Raw genomic sequence first — 21230 nt, 5'->3', positions numbered from 1 at the left:
AGAAATGCTTAGAATTTAATTCTCATAGCATCTAAACAATCTTTGTAGAGCTAATTTTAATAATGTCTTGTCTGCTCTTTCAGGGTACATCTGGTGGTGATGGTCCATCAGGGCCACCCGGAGAGAGAGTAAGTCCATTTTGAAGGTTCCCTCAGGCAAGACCCGTATCTTAATCCTGTCCATTCTTTAACAAATTTGACATAATTACACACAGATTATTCTACCTTCAGCTTTGCTTTTAATGTCCATCTCCCTTGCTTGTCTATTGCTTACTCTTCATTATCTTTCGTTCTTTAAATTACCACCCTTTCTAGGTCAACGATTATTCCTTTGTTATGTACATAACATTTAAGTGATTATATATTTAAGTTTCTGGCTTTTGATATTGACATTTTCTTTTTAACTCTTGATAGGGTCTTCCTGGACCACAAGGTTCTAATGGGTTCCCAGGACCAAAAGGACCTCCCGTAAGTAAATCGATATTGTCTTTGGTGTTTTTGTTGCTTTAGTGGTATAGTTTCAGCTTTCTTGGTTTAAAGCTGCACTCCAGACACAATAACATTGGACTTGATTATTATTATTTCAGAATACCTGGCAAAGATACTCAATCCCATTGATAGCTGTCCCTGTGTAATACAGCACATTAAAAATGTTGCTTTATCCAGTGGTAGGGACCAGTCAATACTGTCTACTGTGTATTGACAGGGTGACCGGTTTCTTCATCAGCCCCTCAGCAGTTCTAGAGAGGGAGCAAACCAGGTGTAAGAGTTGGTTGTAATGCATACAAGCTATGCCCACCAAGGACCTCGCTCTGCATAAGTATATTCCCTTTGTGGCTTATCTCCCCAGCCACCTCTGTGGATAACTCTGTAGAAAACAACTCTGGGACAACTACTTTGGGACTGGGAAAACAACTCTGGGACAGTGTAAAAAAATGAAAGAGGGACCATCAGCTGTAGAGAAAGGTGGGACATTTATTTTAGGACATGTGCTTTAAAGTGGATCTAAACCCTCCTATCCTTTTCAGCAAAGGAAGCTGCCATATTTGTCTCTGTTTAATCTGCAACTGCCATGGCACTGAACATGTGATCAGTTATGACACCAGCCATTTGAGGGTTTGACAGTTTGGTTGACAGTACAGGCAAATGTGACAGTTACCCAACATGCCTGGAATGTAACTGTTGTTGAAACCAATAAATCAGTGGGTTTACTTCCACTTTAACTGTCACAAGGGTCATTTGTGGTGTCCGTCTAATGCCTTCCCAATGTGTAGACTATGAACAGAAAGTAAACTATAAATGTCTACTAAAAGTACACCTGCTTGGTTGCCCATTTTTTAAATGAATTTGCTTTGTTCACTGCCATAAATGCAAACTACAAATGAACCAATCATGAATAAAGTATAGAAGGTGTTACTGTGGACTTGTTTTAGGGGTCTATTCACATGCGTTACAACTCAATGGGTGGTGTGTGGTGTGATGCAGCAGAAAAAACGTCAATGTGCCGATTACAGGGCATGACACTGTTTGCCTTTTTTTTTAATTAGCACACTTTATTAAAACATCACACTGGATTGCCTTGCACTGCACTCTGCTGGAAAAAAGTACAGCCTCTCATACTTTTTCAGTACACACCACCCACACACCACCGCAACGTGGTGATGTGAACTAAGTGTATGGTATACAAGGCATTTTGCCTTGTTTTGTGGTAAGAGTGTGCTGGAATAACCACCCAACACAGTCCCACAACTGGGGTGAATGGGCCCCTAAAGGTGCATGAACCCTCATCCTTGCTTCATTTCCTATCGAGTCACTACCCAGAAAAGTTAGAATTTTCTTCCTGTATATTTGTTCCAACTTCATTTGTTCCAATCTAGATACTCACTAAATTGTAAACCAAAAATAGGGTTTACAGAGCTGGAGCTTATACATTCATAAACAAGCCAGCAATGGCAGATTTTTTTTTCCCAGTCTTGACAGATTGGCTTTAGATGAGCATCTGAAGTGCCAATGTCCAGCTAAATTTAGTGTAATTGCATTTTTTACCAATATATCACCATAGTTTTTTGGAACTACATTTGTTAGTGTTCTGTGTTGCCACCTGCAAGTTATAAACAGGCCATCAACATAAGGTACCCATCAATACTGTGTGCGAGATTATCAGCAGAAACCCTCAGCCGAGAAAGAGAAAAAAATGGTCTGTTTTTAGATGATCAGTGTTTTTTCCCACAAGATACACTGATAGAAGGGACATAAAGATGCATATCACAGGTATCCAAACATGACTGTTAGTAAAAATTGCTGTTGGTGGTAAGATTATGTCTGCATGTCCTACGATCTTCCAATTGTTATGGCCGGTGCAACTGATGATTGTACCGTTTACAAAATATTATCTAATAAAGCAGCAAAATTATATCTATTTGATGATGGCAGTCCTGCCACTGTAAAAATATGCAGACTTTTTTGACTTTCAATACTTTTATTGGAATTTTATACAAAGCTATCTAGAACAAAGGAGATCACCGTACAAACCTAGCCAGGCGATAATTCAAAATAACTCCATTAGAACAATGTAACGGTATGTCAAAATAACTCAAAAACAAGGCGTTCCAAGTGGGTCGTACATAGGATCACTAGGATCCAATTAGGTCCCCATCATTGCCAGGGGGCTTTATCTGCATTGCTAGGTTATAAAGCAGTCAGCAACACAGTTAAAAGTAGAAAAAGAAAGAGTAGAGAGAATGAAGAGAAAAAAGAGGGGAAAGGGAGGGTTAAAGGATCCCAGGTACCGTAGAGCCAGTCTACTTCACACCCAACAAGCTTAAAGGTCAATGTGTATATAACATGCCAATGGTCCCCAAACTTTTTCAAAGCGTTTATTTGAGTCCTCAATAATACGAGCAAGTTTCTCATGGGACATAATCCATGAACTTTTTTGCCGTACTTGAGAGACAGGAACTGAGGCCTTCTTCTATGAAGAAGCAATAGTTAGTTTAGCTGCTGGAAAATAAAAAAAAACAACCATTGATTGGATTGAGATACCTTCTCCCCTGGTTCATTCAAAAGAGCAACCCATGGGGATTGTGGAATGTTGACTCCAGTGACCCGTTAAAGAAGAGCGAAAATTCCGTTACAAAAGCCCCGCAGTCAAGGGCATTCAGGGTATTTGGCATCCTCTAAAACAAAGGCAAAACACTGGGATAAAGATACAAACAAGCAGGAAATATGCAGACATTTTTCAAAGACAAGAGCACACACATGGCTTTGTGTTATAATGTTGTGCAATTTGGATAGGAATCTTGTCCACAGTGGTCACAAAGCTGCTGTTTGCAGCCACACTATGCGGCAATGCATAGCGCTGTTCTTGCTGTACTTGCAGGCACAGCAGCTGTAAGAGTGACAATGCAGTGGACAGAACAGTCTGAGTGCCATCTCCTTAAGGCAGGAAGTGGAAACCCAGTGGTTCTACTGGCAGGACCATTAAAGAGCAGTGCAGGGGTATAATTTAAAACAGAGATAACAGTGACGCTGATGTCAGGGGACTGCATAACGTATGCAGGTTTATAATTTCCTTTTTCCTTTCAAAGTATATGACCCTAAAAGGAAAATTCACTAAATAGAAATGCTACAAAGCCAATTATCCTTTCTTCTTTGGCAGGGTCCTCCTGGTAAAGATGGAATCCCTGGACATCCTGGACAGAGAGGAGAAGTGGTAAGTTGAACTTAGTATAAGAGATTAACTTTGTTAAGCTAGTAAAGATGCTAGCCTAATGTAATTGGATAATATTGTGTGACTTATTTTATTTTGCAGGGTTTCCAAGGTAAAATTGGAACCACTGGACCTCCAGGTGTTGTGGGACCACAGGTAAGAACCAGCAGAGATTATTATTTTTTCCTTGTAGAAATCATTGTCTATAGCCATAGCCCTCCATATATATTGTTACGTATAGTTGCATGATCTGTCAAAATTGTTCTTTGATTGTTATAATATTAATATTGATATAGAGGACATATTTATTCTGAATTAGGGTACTGCAGGAGAATCTGGTCCTATGGGAGAGAGAGGACATCCTGGCCCACCTGGACCACCAGGAGAGCAGGGATTGGCAGGCCCATCTGGGAAAGAAGGTACCAAGGTAAGCAGCTTTTTAGTAAATTTTATTTTCTCGAAACAATATATGACCTACTAAAGGCCACAGGGGACTTAGTTTCAAATCAGTACAGTTCACAGTTTGGAGACGATTTCTATGAGACCTTTATTTTTTTTTGTAGCAAGGAAAAAAATTTAGCCGCCAGAACCCAGGCTCTAAAATTGAAAACTTTCTGTAAACTAGAGTGAAGGTTTAGTCTTGTTTTGCTGGCTGATTGATATTTTGATGTTTGGTAGTGCTACACTGCAGTAGAAGTCAAAAACCCATTTGGGTGTCATTAATATAGTTTTAGTTTACGACTTTCATTGTCATAATTATGCCTTTGTTAGCCATCCTTTGTTTCTCTGCCATAATGTTTAGTCTGGATTTTCTTGTAGTCTTATCTTGTCTTATCCTATTTCCCCACTAAGTTTTCTCTTACTTTAAACAGGGAGACCCTGGAACCCTTGGTGTTCCTGGTAAAGATGGACCCGCTGGTTTAAGAGGTTTCCCCGGAGAAAGAGGCCTGCCTGGTACACCAGTGAGTAATGCAGCACTACAAATTCTCAAATAACCTTCATAATAATGATTGTATATTATGTAATCACTTTAGTTACACAGTATAACACAAATGGCATGTTAAAGACTTTTAATAAATACAGATTTAGAAGTTAGGTAGCGTCAAAAAGAAGGGGGTTAGATTGTGCAGACATTTTTTTTCTAATGTATGATTAAAAAGCACATAGTTTTGCTATATAATAATGTTACTATTGCCAAATTCTAGGCAGGCATATTGATGCACTTATAAATAAATGTAAAAATAATTAAATGCACATAAATACAGTACCTGTAGAATAAATAGCATTTGGAGCCAGTAACGCTGTGCCAAAATGCATAGTGCTGTCAGTCTAACACTGGCAGTTTGCTGACAGGAGGAACAGACAAAGTGAAAAGGTGTGACTCGTCAGTGCACTGCTGCTTTTGCATTGTCCAGTCAGCAGGATGGGGGTGTGTCTTGGACCAAGCTGTACTGCCTTGCTGCAGTGGAGGTCCAAGACCTGCCTGGCAGGGGATTCTGGAACACAAGAATAACTTAACAGAATTATAAACCATTTGGTAGGTAAGACAGTTAATTGTTAATTTTAATTGTGTGTTAAGCTGGGATTCAAGTGATTATAAAACTTTTTCTTTTTTTAATAATAAACATGTTATATTTGCCTGCTCTGTGCAGCGGTTTTGCACAGAGCAGCCTTGATTCTCCTCTTCTGGGGTCTCCCGCCAGAGTTCTTGTGCCCCAATAGGAAGCCACATTCTATGGGGCACTCTTGTGGGCTTGATCCCGAGCCGCCCTGCCTGCATATATAGACACAGACAGCGTGGCTTGGCCCTGCCCTCGCTGCCTTGTCACAGGATTTGATTGACATCAGCAGGAGCCAATGGATCCAATTTCTATCAGTCTGTCCTGTGAGAAGGGAGAGAGAGGAAAGAGACACTATTCTAAGGCACAGTGCTGGATTGAGATCACGTTCAGGAAAGTATAAAGGGGGCTGGGAAGGATCCTGTGGCATAGAAGGTTTTTACCTTAAAGTGATTGTACAGGCTCGTGTTATTTTCCTATAAAAATAATAAGCATGTTATACTTACCTGCTCGGTTGCAGTGGATTTGCACAGAGCAGCCTGGATCCTCCTCTTCTCGGGTCCCTCTTCTGTGATCCTGGCCCCTCCCTCCTGTTCAGTGCCCTCACAGCAAGCAGCTTGCTATGTGGGGGCACCTGAGCCGAGTCACAGCTCCCTGTGTCCGTTCAGACATGAAGCCCCGACACAGCCCCATCTCTTCCCTGATTGGCTAGCTGATTTTGATTGACAGCATCGGGAGCCAATGGTGCCACCTCTGTGTCTGAGCCAATCGGGAAGGAGATTCTCGGATGGCTGAGACACTCGTCAACATCGCTGGATAGAGAGGGACCTCAGGTATGTGTTAGGGGGGCTGCTGCACACAGAAGGCTTTTTATCTTAATGCATAGAATGCATTAAGATAAAAAATAAATCTGTCTTTACAACCCCTTTAATGCAGAGAATGCATTAAGGTAAAAAAAAACGTTAAGCCGTTAGAACCCCTTTAGTTTCAACTTTAAAAGATACTTAGATATTTATTTTAGGTATTTATGCAGCATTTATGCAGCACGTTCATATCAGTTCCTCACCCTATGACTATGTGCCTGTGAGGAGTGAAACACATTGGTACTCTGTAGCACCAGGCTCGTTGTTTGTGCATCATTCTTAATGTACTAGAAATTGGCTTTTGCGATGAGCATTTCTCCCTTATCTTACTTTGGATGATCTAACTGCCGTAAAGAAGCTTACAATCTAAGGTTACTGTCCCACATGCATGCATACACACATGCACATACAAGAGCCAGTTTAGAGAAAAGCCAGTTAACCTACCAGTGTGGAATGAACCTGGAGGAAACCCATGAATGCACAAAAGACCCCAGCGCTGCAAGGCTGAAGTACTACCCACTAAGCCACTGTACACACATCATGCATGCAACTGACATTTATAACATCTAGAAGTCTAATCTATGTATCTTCTCTTTATCCCCCTTTTATTCAGCATTACAGCTCTTCTTATTATTTGTTGTCTTTGTTTTCAATTTAGGGTGGTCCAGGTCTGAAGGGTAACGAAGGTCCAGCAGGTCCATCTGGCCCTGCAGTAAGTATTATTTTTTAGCATTTTTTTTTTCTGAATCCATGTATACATGGACTAATTGTTATTGTAGTGTTATATAGTGTCAATGCTACAAAGTATAGTTTAGTCAATGTTCATATGACGTAACATGGAGTGGACCTTATCTTGCAGGGATCTCCCGGAGAAAGAGGTGGACCAGGCCAAGGTGGACCAATTGGGCCTCCTGGACGACCAGGCCCTCAGGGACCATCAGGTGCTGCCGGAGAAAAGGGTGTTCCAGTATGTATAAATCTGGGTTTGAATGAAAGCCTAAAAATGTTTCCCGGATAAGACACACATTATACCGTGACCATCCCAAGCACTATAACTGACACATGTTAAATATGCTCATAGGTCAGATTTTGGATAGATTGGCAGAAAGCATTTGTCTCTAGCCCTCTTCAGAGCTTGCAGACATCTACCTGGATGATTGATCCTGGTGGGGAGAGGAGGAAATTATTGCTTAAATAGGTCTTTTGATTGACAGGATAGTTCAGGGGTCTCCAAACTTTCAAAACAAAGGGCCAGTTTACTGCCCTTCAAACTTTAGGGAGGCTGCTTCTGGGGGCTAGTAGGAGTAGAAAATACCCTGGCATCGGTGGGAGTAAACAATGCCATAGACCTGGAGTAAAAAAAAAAGACATCATTTGTGTCATTTGGAGGAATAGTGCCCCATCATTGGTGTCAGTAGGAGGAATAGTGCCCCATCATTGGTGTCAGTAGGAGGAATAGTGCCCTATAATTGGTGTCAGTGGGATAATTAGTTCCCCATCATTGGTGTCAGTGGGAGGAAAATTGCCCCATCATTGGTGTCATTGGGAAGAATAGTGTCCCACAACTAGGTGTCATTGGGAGGAATAGTGCGCCATAATTGGTGTCAGTGGAATAATTTAGTTCCCCATCATTGGTGTCAGTGGGAGGAAATGTGCCCCATCATTGGTGTCAGTGGGAGGAAATGTGCCCCATCATTGGTGTCATTGGGAGGAATAGTGTGCCTTCACTGGTGTCAGTGGGAGGAAAAGTGCCTCAAGGGCCAGATAAAGGCAAGAGAAGGGCCACATCTGGCCGTGAGCCCCAGTTTAGAGACTCCTGGGATAGTTGAATGCCAGAAGTTGCTCTGGGATCAGGTGAAAACATATACTGTATACCTATGTCATGCACATCTATGTATTAAACTGTGGGCACAAAAGATTGGTCTGCAGTCACGTTATGCAGACACTTCCTAATACTATCTAGTCTAGGGCTGACTTGAAAAAGGTGATCACAGGGAATAATAATAATAATATAATAATAATAATAATAAAAAAAAGATAGAATTTGTTTAGTGGGAAAAGAAAACTACAGATGAGATATAGGATTAAAGGGAAACTTCACTCTCTCAATCAACATTATTTATTTATAATCCTTATTCTGCTAGCATTAGTAAATAGATAGGAAAGTATTTCATATTTACTTGTTTTAAACTTTTTTTTTTTTTACATTTCTTCAGTTACTACCTGGTTTCCATGCCTAGGCAAGGGGATTTCCAGCCTGCACACCCTCCAGCCTGCATGCCTGAGCTAAGGGCGGATGGATTCCAGGGAGTAAATGCTACATGAATCATCTACCCTGACTCAAGATGGTCACGGCCAGAAATGCTAGGGGTTGTTTTTCAAAGTGAATTATCAGCAAAATAAATCATGGAGACATTAATGGATGGGGGAGTTTGCTTTGAACATTAAAATTACATTTTCAGCGCTTCACTGTTTAGAAAGCGTCAACCTAGACCAGGGTTCTCCAAACTTTCTAAGCAAAGGGCCAGTTTACTGTCCTTCAGACTTTAGGATGGCCAGATTTGGGCCAGTGGTAGTAGAAAATGCCTCAGATTTGGTGGTCAGTGGGGGGTAAAATAATTGCATAACGCCTGTGGGCAGTAGGAGATATTGGTATTAGTGTAAAGAATAATCTTCATTGTTGGGGTCAGTGGGAGGTATAGTGCCCTACCGCTGGTATTACTGGGAGGAATAGTGCCCTAACGCTGGTACCAGTGTGAGTAATAGTGCCCCATCATTGGTATTAGTTGGAGGATTAGTGCCCCATCATTGGTATTAGTGGGAAGAATAATTGCCATCATTGGTGTCAGTGGAAGGAATAGTACCCCATTGCTGGTGTCAATGGGAGGAATAGTGCCTTAAGGGCCGGATAAAGGTATGCAAATGGCCACATCCAGCATGCAGGCCGGAGTTTAGAGACCACTGACCTAGACTAATGGTGTTTTAAATATTTGTCTTGACCATTGGAACCCCGTACTATACACATTCATGAATTGATTTTAGGCTTTGTATACAACATTGTTTCTTTGGTCTTCCAGGGAGAGAAAGGACCAATTGGGCCTGCTGGTAGAGATGGTTTGCAAGGGCCTGTGGGTCTCCCTGGAGCAGCTGGGCCTCCTGGAATCTCTGGAGAAGATGGTGACAAGGTACGGTTCATGTATGAGTATTCCGTGTTCAGTCCAATAAAAACCTGCACCCTCTAATTTCAAGTAACATTTTATTTGTTTGTCTAGTGTTCACAGTGTACATCTTTCTTCAGTTATTCATTTTCACTTGGTACTAATATGCCTAGCCTAGGAAATTAGGACAGTGTCTTAAATCAATATTTTGTAGTGCCTGTCAATGAATGGGTTAAAAAAAATAGGAGCAACGTAATAGTTATACACTCATCATTTTTTTATTTATATTTTACATAATAAACTTTATTAGGTAAGAGAGGTGAGAAACAGATGACATTTTCAAGCACTATATAAAGTGCAACAGTCATAATTCAATTTTTAACAATTAAACAAAGGAATGACAATTTTCCAAAAAACTAAAGAGGAAGTTTAGTGTATGGCATTTCATATTAGAATTGTACATTAATATACAATACAGCAAAACAAATGTTCTTGCGCACAAATGTGTTAGCCAGACAGTCCAAAATTCGGGGTGGACAATAGCTTTCGGCCTTGCTGCCCTCCAGGATAGGGGTATCCTAACTATCAGATGAAAAAACAGAAAAGAGAGGGCGCACCAGCCTTGTGCATTATCCTTTGATACATTTATTAAGAAGAAAACATAGGTAAGAACTACTCACAAAGGTAGAGAGAAAATCACACTTGTAACAGTCTTTGGCTTGTGACAGTCCGTGTACTGATAGCAGTCTCCAAATTCTAGGGAGAGGACGTACCGGCCATTACTGGCTGGCGGGTTTTCGAAGGCTAACCTTCAAAATGCATATCAAAGGATAATGCACAAGACTGGTGCAACCTCTCTTTTCTGTTTTTCCGTCTGTACATTAATATAGCCCAAGGAGCAGGGAGCCTCGTTCATGTAATGGATAAAAGAGAAGTATGGGGTCTGGTTTTTGCAGACTTATACTTACCTAGGTGGATGCAGCATCGATCCGATGCTGCATCTGTCCCCCGCCGGCTCTAGCACTGAGAACTGAGTGCCGAACACCCCTGATCACTTGGTTCTTACAGCTCCATGAGCAGAGAGCTGGTGACTGTCAGTCACCAGATCTCTGCTCTGTCCCACCCCCCCTTACTCACTGGAGCACTAGGCTGTGGAAGGGGTGGGGACGGCCAGCTCAAGCTCTCAGTGGCTCAATGAGAGGAGGAGCTGAGTGCCAGGCCAAGCATGTGGGCGGATCCTGACCCCAGTGTTGCGTTTTTGTCCGAGCCTAAACCGGCTTTGTGACGTCAGCCGACAACCGACTTCAAAAAAGGAGTCATAGGAGTGGAGGCCACAGGAGAAATACAGCCTAAAGAGCTTTGGCTGTACTTCTTCTTTAAGTGTGATTGGTAAGTGCAATTACGGGTCACCCTGAAAGGCACGCAAAATACAAAAAATGTGAGAGGCAGTACGGGGGGTAAAAGAAAAAAGGAGGGGAGGAGAAAAGAAGAAAAAAAAGGAGGGGGGTTTGTTTAGAGGAAGGGGGGGTGAGGAAAATGGAAAAAAAGAAGAATAGGAACTCTCTCAGTCCACCATTTTCACCACCGAACCCATGACAGGAGAGTAAACCCAACCAAGGATACACTCATCTGTTAAGTTTTTTATAAAGAGTTCCAAATTAAAATTTTCAAATTTCAAATTACTCACTTTCCTTGTAGTTTGCCATGTTTCAGCTTAAACATTAGTTGTGCAGTATGTGTTTGTTTACCATGATATCATGTGCATATAGTATTCCTGTATTATTCATCTAATGTGAAATTTTGTGTTTTCAAGGGTGAAGTTGGAGAGCACGGTCAGAAAGGAGGCAAGGGTAACAAGGGAGAGCATGTGAGTAGTCCTTCTTATTTTCAGCTATGAATTCTAAATACGAAAACTTCTTTTGGTCTACATGTACTCTATTTTTTTTTTTTTTTTTTTTATGGCCACAGGACAATGCTACATAAATGTGTTAGATACATAGTAGTAGCAGCTATTATTGAGATTTATGTATTTATTGGTACATTAAACTTTAGTACTAGAGGTCCAGTATTGTCATTTTTACCACGCCTTCTTGATGCTAAGAAGTGAAACATCAGTATTGCCTCAAATGTCTCAACATTCATAATTACCTTGTGCTATTCTAAAGCTCCTCTGCTCTTAACCCTTCCCAACCTGAACCCTTAGCTTAATTCCTCTCCTCCTAACAGTTAACCTGTCCCTTATCGTGTAAACCCAACCTCCAAATCTAAACCTTAAAGTAAGTCCGGAATGCATCATACTCAATTAACTCCAGTTCCAGGGGTCTCTGTGCTGAAAGAAGACTCCTCGTACACACCATATCTCCAGGATCCCATTGACAGATGCATCTGAGGTGTATCTTCATGGTTTACAGTCATCAGCACTAATTTCCTTCCTCAGAACTGAAGAGCAGTTGCTGATGATTCTATTATTCCCAACGAATGTAGCTTAAAATACCTATATAATTGATTTCATCAATCATTGGTGGACTTAAAGGTCGTATGGCTGAAAAACAGGTTGTATATTGGTCCATGATCTGTTAGGATGGAAACGTTAGAAAGTGCATCTTAACTGACTACTTGATAAATTTGCAATAATTAAACATAATAGCCACAGAAAAAAAATGCAGCTATGGAAATAGCTACTGGTTACAATTAACGTACACTGATCATATATTTTTTAACCTAGACAAAACTTTTTTTGTGTATTTGGATAGAATGGAAAATGTGAATTTCTCTGTCACTGAAAATCTGGCACATTGTTCCCTGATTGTTTGACTCAGGGGGGGTTCTGTAATAATCAGCCTGGGTATGCCCAATAGGCTGTAGGTTGTTTTATTGTTTTACTTGCAAATTAATAAAAATAATTTTCAAAAAAAAAAGAAAATCTGGCACATTACTTACTTAATTTCAACTCATTGTCCATAAGTGCTATTAAAAATAGGTAAAGATAGTTCCCCTACTGTATGAGACCAGGACCTACATACCAGCCTTAAGAGATAACCCATTCCTCCCACTATACATAACAAAGGCCTACATCCTGGTCTTACAGAAACAATCCACCCCTCTGTACATACATGACCAGGACCCGCATTCAAAACTTACAGAAGCAACCCATGTCTCTCTCCAGGAGCAAAGCTTGGGGTGTTGTTTATGGGGAAAAAAATCCATCCCTCCTCCATATGTGGCTAGGGCCTGTATCCGGTCATGATTGAAAGCCAATGTCTCCCTCTAAACATAGCATCCTGCATCCCGCATCCCAACCTTATAAAACAACCCACACAACCCTCCCTTGGTACATAGTAACCATACAGGGAATTAACCCTTCTCTCAATTCATACATGGCCAGGGCCTGCGCCTGGCCTAACAGAATCAACTTATGTCTTCCTCAATAAATAGCCCAGCCTTAAAGAAATAACCCATGTCTTACTGCATACATGACCAGGTGTTGCATCCTGGCCTACCAAAATATCATATCTGTTCCTCTATGCATAGCCAATGCCTGTATTCTAGCCCTATGAAGACAACCTAAACAAACCTTCCTCCATACATAACAAAGGCCCTCATCACAGAATGATGGAAACAACCCATCCTTCATCCATACATTTCCAGGGCCTTCACCCCAGCATAATAACCATGCAGAGAATTAACCATTCACTCAGTTCATACATGACCAGGGCCTGCATTTTAGCTTTTTGGAGACAACTCTTCCATTTCTCCCTCCATATAAGGTCAGAGCCAGGTTTATGGAGGCAATTCATTCTCTCTTCCATACTTGACTAGGGCTTGCATCTCAGCCTTATAGAAACAACTCCATAAGCCATTGCTTTTCAAAGATATAATGCCACAGAAGCACTTACCTCCTCAGTAGGAAGAATCAACACATCTGTAATGCTAGGGGCTACCAACTTAGTAAGCATGGGATGCTAACCTACAAACTGTGACTACCACTTGCTAGTTAACTTTTACCTTTATTCCCCCTCCCCCCCTCTTTTCTTTCTCCTCTAACCGTTTTCCCAACTTCCTCTCTCATTTCTCTTCACTTAACCCCAGGCTCCTAAGTCAACTGCAAATTGCAGTTTATTCATCCAAAATTATATAATAGCCTAATCAAGGTTTCTAATATTTCCTTGTGCTATTTATATGTGTCACAGGGTTTATAAAGAAATACTTGCACTGTGCTGTCATCAGACTGAAGGTTTACATGTAATTCTAGCTGCTGTGTTGTTGTGCTTGGTATATTATAAATAAAGAATTTCAAACAATATTTCCTCTCACTTCCTGTCCTAGTGACACATGAGGAAAAATGAGGAAATGAGGGCAGAACTTACATCTGGGGACACAGACAACAATACCAACCTAACAGTCAATAGATGCTGTCAAGTCATACATTAGATTTGACCATTGCTTGCTGTGTTCAGTCAGGGATTGGACATTTTAGGATCAACCTTTAGCAACAACAAGCACTTCTGAATGCTGGAAACTTTGATTGTTAAAACACAGAGACTTTCAGACTTGTGGGAACAATCTTTGCGTGAATGCTTGCTAAGGCTGGATTTACTCCTATGCATTTTTAGTGCTTTTTGCATTTTGCAGATTTGCACTACAGTCCATTTAGCATGGTTTCCTATGGAACATATTCTGTAGTGCAAATCTGCAAAATGCAAAAAGCACTAAAAATGCATAGGTGTGAGTCCAGCCTAATTGCTACCTTTTTCTGTGGAGAAAAGGGAATGAAGCCATCTTCACAGGTGTGCCACATTCACTTGTTGGCTGAGTAATGGAGAAGATCACAGCAGGTTCCAGGAATGTTGCAATAGGACACACAGATGTAGGATTGTCTATTGTAGTTAGTAAGGACTTTCCTGTCCATGGCTAGCTATAGTGTCACAGCTTCTGTTTATGGTGTATAATTTTTTAAGGGGTAGGAGTAGGGAATGGTTATTGGTGTTTGTATCCCATTAGGGAGATTCTCTTCACTTCCTGTCATCTTGAAAAAACAAGAGGAAATGAGGGGAAATCTCTCCAAAGAGAGAGGAAATTTCCTTGGACACTTCTCATTTTAGCTAGATGTCATTATTGGATGATTTCCCCTCACCTCCAGTGGCAGCTGTATCATTCTGGATTCCGCGTCAATTTCAGCCCCAGTGACAATGGCCAGAGAAGGGGAAATAAAAGCCCAACAAAGGCTCTGTACATTAAATCTATAAAAGGGGCAAATTATAGAGGAAATAGAGATGGCCCTGGATCTTGAATGGAGGCCACTGAAAGTTTAATTATGATGGAACATGAGACGTACATATGGCAATGCCAGTTTCTCTTTTTACACTTGTATTAACTGTATTTTTCAATATGATATTTTATATTTTGCCTTTTCTGTTGTTACTCAGGGTCCTCCGGGTCCACCTGGTCCTATTGGCCCTGTGGGACAGCCAGGTACTCCGGTAAGTAAGATTAGGCTCTTTATATTATGATATGTATTAATTTAAGTAAGCTACACATTTTCTCAATTTGTGAGCACCCTTTTTAAATTTACAGATTGCTAGCGACACAATCACAATGTATAGTAAACTAATGTATATCAGGGAAAGGCAATAATTATGGTTAAAGGGACCTATTTCCTGGAAATATAAATGCACTGAATACAGAGGGAACCAGACTGGATACACAATTAGGAACAGTTGTGAGCTGTGAACTTCTAGCTCTAGACATGAGATTTTTTGACCTTCCCCATGAAAACTTTTTTTGGGTTTCTGATATTGTTATTTTCTCATATTAGGACACAGAACCATGGCCATATGTATGGTTAGGGTCCCACTGGAATTATGGTATTCTTAACTGTGGATCCCACCTCCAGTAGATATATTTTCCCAAGCCGCATGTCTTGCTGTCAAGACCTCATGTCTTACTGTACATTGAAGATGTTCCTAGCTGTGATTTTTTTTTTTAAAAGAAAAGAAACACTGGTATTTTCTTCCCGTGATAGAATTAGTGGTGGGCAACATGCATGATTCTGGCACAAATTTGATCATTAGCTGCCCCAAGGAGCCATACAATACATTTCTAATATTGATAAGAAAACAAGTAAATAATTAACCCATATCTGCCATTTTGCTTAGTCAGAGCCTCCAGTGGCACATCACTAGTTGTAAGGTCCTTCCTTGCCTTGGTTTATGTTCTGAATTTCATTTTACAAGCTCTATGTCCATAGCTATGACGTTCTTTCTTGCCCTTAAAATTTGTAATACATGATCCCACCTAAGGCCATCCTTTTTCTAGATGTTAGATGTTCTTCTATAATTCAAAGTAGAACTTAACATTTCACTATTTGTGTGAAAGGCTTCTAATAGCAAGGGCAACATGTTCATTTCTTGCCTAGATGGTCGTTTATGCTGGAAAAAGACTGTTTAGTTACATTTTCTATTTTCAAAAAACACATTTTTGATCTTGAAAGAACATATTTTTTTCTTTCCAACATTTATTTTTTAGCTTTCCAAGTGCATTCCTATTATATGAGCTAAATAACCATGCAAGAACCAGCTTCAGCCATTCCAAAATGGCAGAATATGTAACTGTAACTTCAACCTTCCCTCAAATAAAAAGTTGTAGATAGTTTTCATTATTTGTATATGGTAACTAATTACCTTTTATATACTCTAAAAAGAAAAGTCGATTTATTTTTAGGATATGTGGAAACTACGTTCAGTCATTTACACTAAAATGTTTTTCTAAAGGTAATTTAGGAATTATACATTAGAGAAAGCTTTTCACTGGGTTAAAAACATATATAATAATTTATTTTTATATTTTTAAATCAGGGTGTTGATGGAGAGCCTGGTCCCCGTGGGCAGCAGGGAATATTTGGAGCAAAAGGAGACGAAGGTACCCGTGGATTCCCTGGATCTCCTGGACCTATTGGGCTGCAGGTGAGATAATAAAGGCTCCTTGTGTATAAATTCAGTAAACTAGGATATGGCAGGACTCTACTGCAAAAATGTTTCAGGACCAAAAGAAATACGATACAGAAAAAAAAAAACTTCTTCCTTTTATTACCTCTTTTTTTGTTACTTATTAGTATATTGATTTTGCTTCAGCATATACAACTGTTTGCATTACCTTAAAAGTGACCGAAATGCTGAGAGACACATTTAATATATCTTGACAAGCAGCAGGCAAATTGTTGATATAGATCAAGGGTCTCCAAACCTGCAAAACAAAGGGCCAGTTTGCTGTCCTTCAGACCTTAGGAAGGCCAGACTGTGGCCAGTAAAAAATGTCTCATCTTTGGTATAATGGGGGAATAGTGCTCCATTTTTTCTGTCACTGATTGGTATCAGTGAAAGAAATCGTGGCCCATCATTGGTGTCAGTGGGAGGAATAGTAGCCAATCATTGGTATCAGTGGAAGGAATAGTGCCCCATCTTTGGTATCGGTGAAAGAAATAGTGCCCTATTATTGGTGTCAGTGGGAAGAATAGCACCCCATCATTCCTGTCAATGGGAGGAATAGTGCCCTTTAATTGGTATCAGTGGAAGGAATAATACCCTGTCGTTGGAGTAAGTGGATAGAATGGTGCCCCAAAGGGTCAGAAAAAGGCAAGCAAAGGGCCACATCTGGCCCCCCAGGATCACAGTTTGGAGACCACTGATATAGACTGTTAAACCTCAATTAGTTATGTTTTAACAAACAGAATGCAGTGCCTTCTATATTGTATAATTAGGAAAATGATATCTCTTTATAATTGTTAACAAGACACATATCAAAATATTGTATCTTTAAAAAGTAGGTAAGCCATTGCCTGTGTTCTCCCAAACCAAATAGTTGATTGAGCCAGTTGCCTCCAACCCACTTAAGAGTGCTAACTGAGAGGGTTATGACAATAAAAGAAAGAAAACAATATAGGAATCCACCTTTAGATCCCTTTCACACTGGTACCGCTCCACGTTAGTGTTAAAGTGCTGCTAGTTTTACCGGCACTTTTCAGCCGCTAGTGGGGAGCTTTTGTCCCCAGCTAGTGGCCAAAGAAAGGGTTAAATGTGTACAAAAAGTGCCGCTGCTGAGGCACTTCAGCAGCGGTTCCCATTCATTTCAATGGGCAGGGCCAGTGGAGGAGCGATGTATATACCGCTCCTCCACTGCTCCAAAGATGCAGCTTGCAGTACTTTTTCTAATGTCCTGAAAGCATAACGCTCCAGTGTGAAAGCACTTGGGCTCTCGCACTGGGGCTGCAGGGGAGGTGTTTTTCAGGTGCTTTACAGGTGCTATTTTTAGCCCTTTAGTGCCTGAAAATGCCTTCAGTTTGAAAGGGGTCTTAATTAGGTGTGACAGGCTCATCCAAATTAAAGGATGTTGGCCTGTATCCCCAAAAGCATATACGAAATATATACCAAAAGGGCATAGATACATAGATGATTACTTATGGGTTTAATAAATGCCATATAAAGGTTTAATTTTATTGTTGTTACTAAAGTTATAATACAAAAATTCACCAAATTGATAACACCTACAAATTCAACACTAAACTTCAAATGACAATATTATCAAACAACTTTACCGTCAATAAGGATCATTCTAACTCACATCTCTATGACTATCTAGCTGTTAAAATGTTTGTTCCCTAATAATCTAGATAATTCAAAGTGGTCAATTCATCCAGCTGTCTTAAATTATTTGTATTCCTATAAGGTCATAAGACCTAGCCTTGATGACTATATACATTTGTAGGGATAGGAGTTCTCAAAAAGTCTTAGGAAGGGTGTATTTTGCAGAGACTATGCACCAAAGCCAACCATATAAAAATACTGTATATCTTGGTGACTGCAATGGCCACACATCTTTATGAATATGTATACTGTATATATTTAGACACCTTCTCATTTAGGAGCCAAATATGCAGTATCAATGCCTATGGATAGATGATAGCCATCTGAATGTCCATGACATATGGTTAACAAGGCTCAAATACATGAACAGCTATGAGCCAGACAGAGAAAGGAAGGAACACCGCTCACCGACCCAGTGCATGGATATGTGAATGAGTGTGGCCTCAGCCAGGGCTGCTCCAGCCACGCCCTCTGACATGTTTCGCCTCACACACTGGGGCTTGGTCACAGCTATGAGCCAGAGCTACAGATCCATCTACCACCCTAAGCAAACTCCCAGCATGTTTCCCATTATAGTGGGTCCCCTGGGCATCTATGTAGTGGGCCAGTCCCATTGGTGGTCCGCATATACACACAGAAGAGTGCAGCATCAAAGGAAGGGGGTCAGACCTCTGAGTCGACTACGTTGATGTGTCTCACCCTTATGACTCATGAAGATGTGAGTGCCCCACAATCATAGTGGTGTTGTGTGACAACATTGTCATTTTAGGTTTAGTGGTGGATTTGTGGATGTTGTTGTTATCAGTCTGGTTAATATTTGTATTATAACTTTGGTAACAACAATAAAAGTAAAATGTGTATATCATTTGGCTAGCAGAGTGGGGCCTTCAAGCATATACACACTGATGTGCTTTTTCGATAGAAAGCATAGCATGCAGGTACAATACATTTTTATGAGACACCCATTTTTATTTTTTTACATTTAGCACATATTTTTTTAAAAATTACTGCTTTTAAACATGCTGACAAGTTTGCTGTAGAATAAATATAATAAAAAATGAATACATATTAATTAACAGATATTTTCACTTTAAAATACCATAGTGTTTATTCAAATGTCAACAATAGCTTCATAATGCATCAAAATTAACACATGGAAAAGGTTTATGCCACACAACTAATTTATACAGTTACATATGTTGTATTATATATATTTGATAAACATATTCCCCTGTATTGCAGGGATTACCAGGACCATCTGGAGAGAAGGGAGAGACTGGAGATGTTGGACCAATGGTGAGTGTATACATCTACTATGCAATATCATTTATTCTGCTTTTTCATGTGCAGACAAAATTCTTAAATAATTTCTTCTTTCCCAACTTAGGGCCCCCCTGGACCACCTGGACCACGTGGACCTGCTGGCCCGTCAGGAGCTGATGTAAGTGTTTGTTTCTTGCAAATTCGTTTTCGGATCCTTCTCTTCACGATCCAAATATTCTGCAGGTCTCCATAGACATAAAACTATAATTACCGAATTTAATGTTGGTTGGATTGGCTGATGATCTCATGTACAATGGCACATGCAGATTTCACTGACCAAACATTCTAGAGAAAGAGGGAACAGCAAGTAGACATGTTGGAAATCCTGGTCTAAGCTATGTTGTTTTTCCCCATGATCGACCATTACCAGAGGTCTCTGCATATGCTTTCCTCTGCACTTTCCATAGCCCTATGTGTAAACACTCAAGCAACTCCTAGTTTATACTTGCAGCTATCCAAGGAACATCTTTGGATGGTCAGGCCATGCTTGCATGTCCGACTATCCTCTGATGTCTATGGCTGAATGTAAAAAAAGAAAACAAGAATTTATAAATATGGCATCCTGAATACAGCTTATGCGCCAACCTAATATGACGTTTAGTATCATCCCGCTACTTTAAATTGAGTTTCACGTTTGTTTCCAAATTACTGATAGTTGGTAAATCTTGCTATATGTCAGTAAAGAAATGTTTACTGAGCTTAATATTAAACATTGTTCAGTTCATCTTCTTGGTTTCCTCAATTTTCTTTATTCTGTTGTTTATTATGTTGTATCATAACAATGTTCTCTTGTCTTCTACAGGGTCCACAAGGTCCTCCTGGTGGAATTGGAAACTTGGGACCTCAAGGAGAAAAGGTAAGGTCCACATTTCCACATTTCAGAGGTTCCCATTGAACTGTTAGCATAATTATATGGATATTACATTATATTTATGAAATGCAAACATAAACAAACAGGCACATGTGCATTTGCAAAAGAAACACTAGGTGATCCTCAAGTTTCCTTTTCCAGCACATATAAGTTAGACCTCAAACAGAAGTCTCCCAAACATGGCTTTTCAGAAAATTCCAAAACCAGGTGTTTCCTGACCGGTGGTCAGCTATGGTAGCAAAAATGTTAGTAGATTTTTGCATCATATAATTTTACAGAAGCCATATCAAGCATGGTGGGTCACTTTGACACCTTCAGGATAGGTAGCATGGGGTAGCTAATTAGAAAGTGACAATGATAACCTGAATTTAATCAAAGGAAATTTTGCTTTATGCATAGGATACATAAATATAGGATACAGTAACCGTCTGTTTTTTAATTTAGGGTGAACCTGGTGAAACAGGTGTTCCTGGCATCCAAGGAGAACCTGGACCTAAGGTGAGGTTTTATCTATTGTATTATCATCATCCTTGTCATTGTGATCATCCATTGCTTAGCACCACATGGTGTCATGAATTATATGTTATACTAATGTCTTTTTTTAAATATTTTTTTGGTTCCTGTCCTGTAGGGACCACGTGGAGACAGAGGTGAAAAGGGAGAGTCTGGCCAATCTGGTGACCCCGGACCCCCAGGTGGAAAAGGACCTGTTGGTGACGATGGACCTAAAGGAAATCCAGTTAGTATATTGAAGTCACCTCCACATCTTAGAAATAGCTTCAGTAATTGAAAGAATTTAAACAATCAATGGACGACAGCGGGCCGTTCAGTAGGATGAATGTTTAACCATTATACTATTATTACATGGTTGAGACAAATGCAGCAATATATGATTTAGCTGATCAATATAGAAAATAATTAAATCTAAGTTTCCATATCCCTGTATAGCTGACCTGATAGTCCATCAGGACTGTATTTACGATAAATAATTTTAGCTCAGGGTAGCATGATAAGAGGGAGGTTCTCCAAACCTCAAGCGTTACAAACTGTGAAAACTTTCCCTTATTTTTTTTCCCTTGTCTGTCTATCTCTGGATAATTTTGGCTGGA

At 40.1% G+C, this 21230-nt stretch overlaps 1 protein-coding gene across 8 annotated transcripts in view; it reads left to right on the top strand.

Moving 5' to 3' along the window:
• The window catches only part of COL11A2 (collagen type XI alpha 2 chain), a 183221-nt gene that overhangs the window by 139743 nt on the left and 22248 nt on the right, over positions 1–21230 (top strand). For all 8 annotated transcript variants that reach the window (XM_077484669.1, XM_077484664.1, XM_077484662.1 and 5 more), the window contains 17 exons: positions 84–128; positions 414–467; positions 3658–3711; positions 3811–3864; positions 4028–4135; positions 4581–4670; positions 6789–6842; positions 6990–7097; positions 9208–9315; positions 11102–11155; positions 14715–14768; positions 16143–16250; positions 19170–19223; positions 19315–19368; positions 20053–20106; positions 20566–20619; positions 20753–20860. In XM_077484669.1, coding sequence (XP_077340795.1) covers positions 84–128; positions 414–467; positions 3658–3711; positions 3811–3864; positions 4028–4135; positions 4581–4670; positions 6789–6842; positions 6990–7097; positions 9208–9315; positions 11102–11155; positions 14715–14768; positions 16143–16250; positions 19170–19223; positions 19315–19368; positions 20053–20106; positions 20566–20619; positions 20753–20860 — 1215 coding nt within the window. The remainder of the gene's footprint in view (positions 1–83; positions 129–413; positions 468–3657; positions 3712–3810; positions 3865–4027; positions 4136–4580; positions 4671–6788; positions 6843–6989; positions 7098–9207; positions 9316–11101; positions 11156–14714; positions 14769–16142; positions 16251–19169; positions 19224–19314; positions 19369–20052; positions 20107–20565; positions 20620–20752; positions 20861–21230) is intronic.

The sequence above is a fragment of the Lithobates pipiens genome, unplaced genomic scaffold (assembly GCF_037356315.1).
Source record: "Lithobates pipiens isolate NorthernLeopardFrog02 unplaced genomic scaffold, aLitPip1_a1.2 Scaffold_1, whole genome shotgun sequence".
NCBI lineage: Eukaryota > Metazoa > Chordata > Amphibia > Anura > Ranidae > Lithobates > Lithobates pipiens.
The sequence above is the reverse complement of the archived record's forward strand: the minus strand, read 5'-3'. Positions and strand labels throughout refer to the sequence as shown.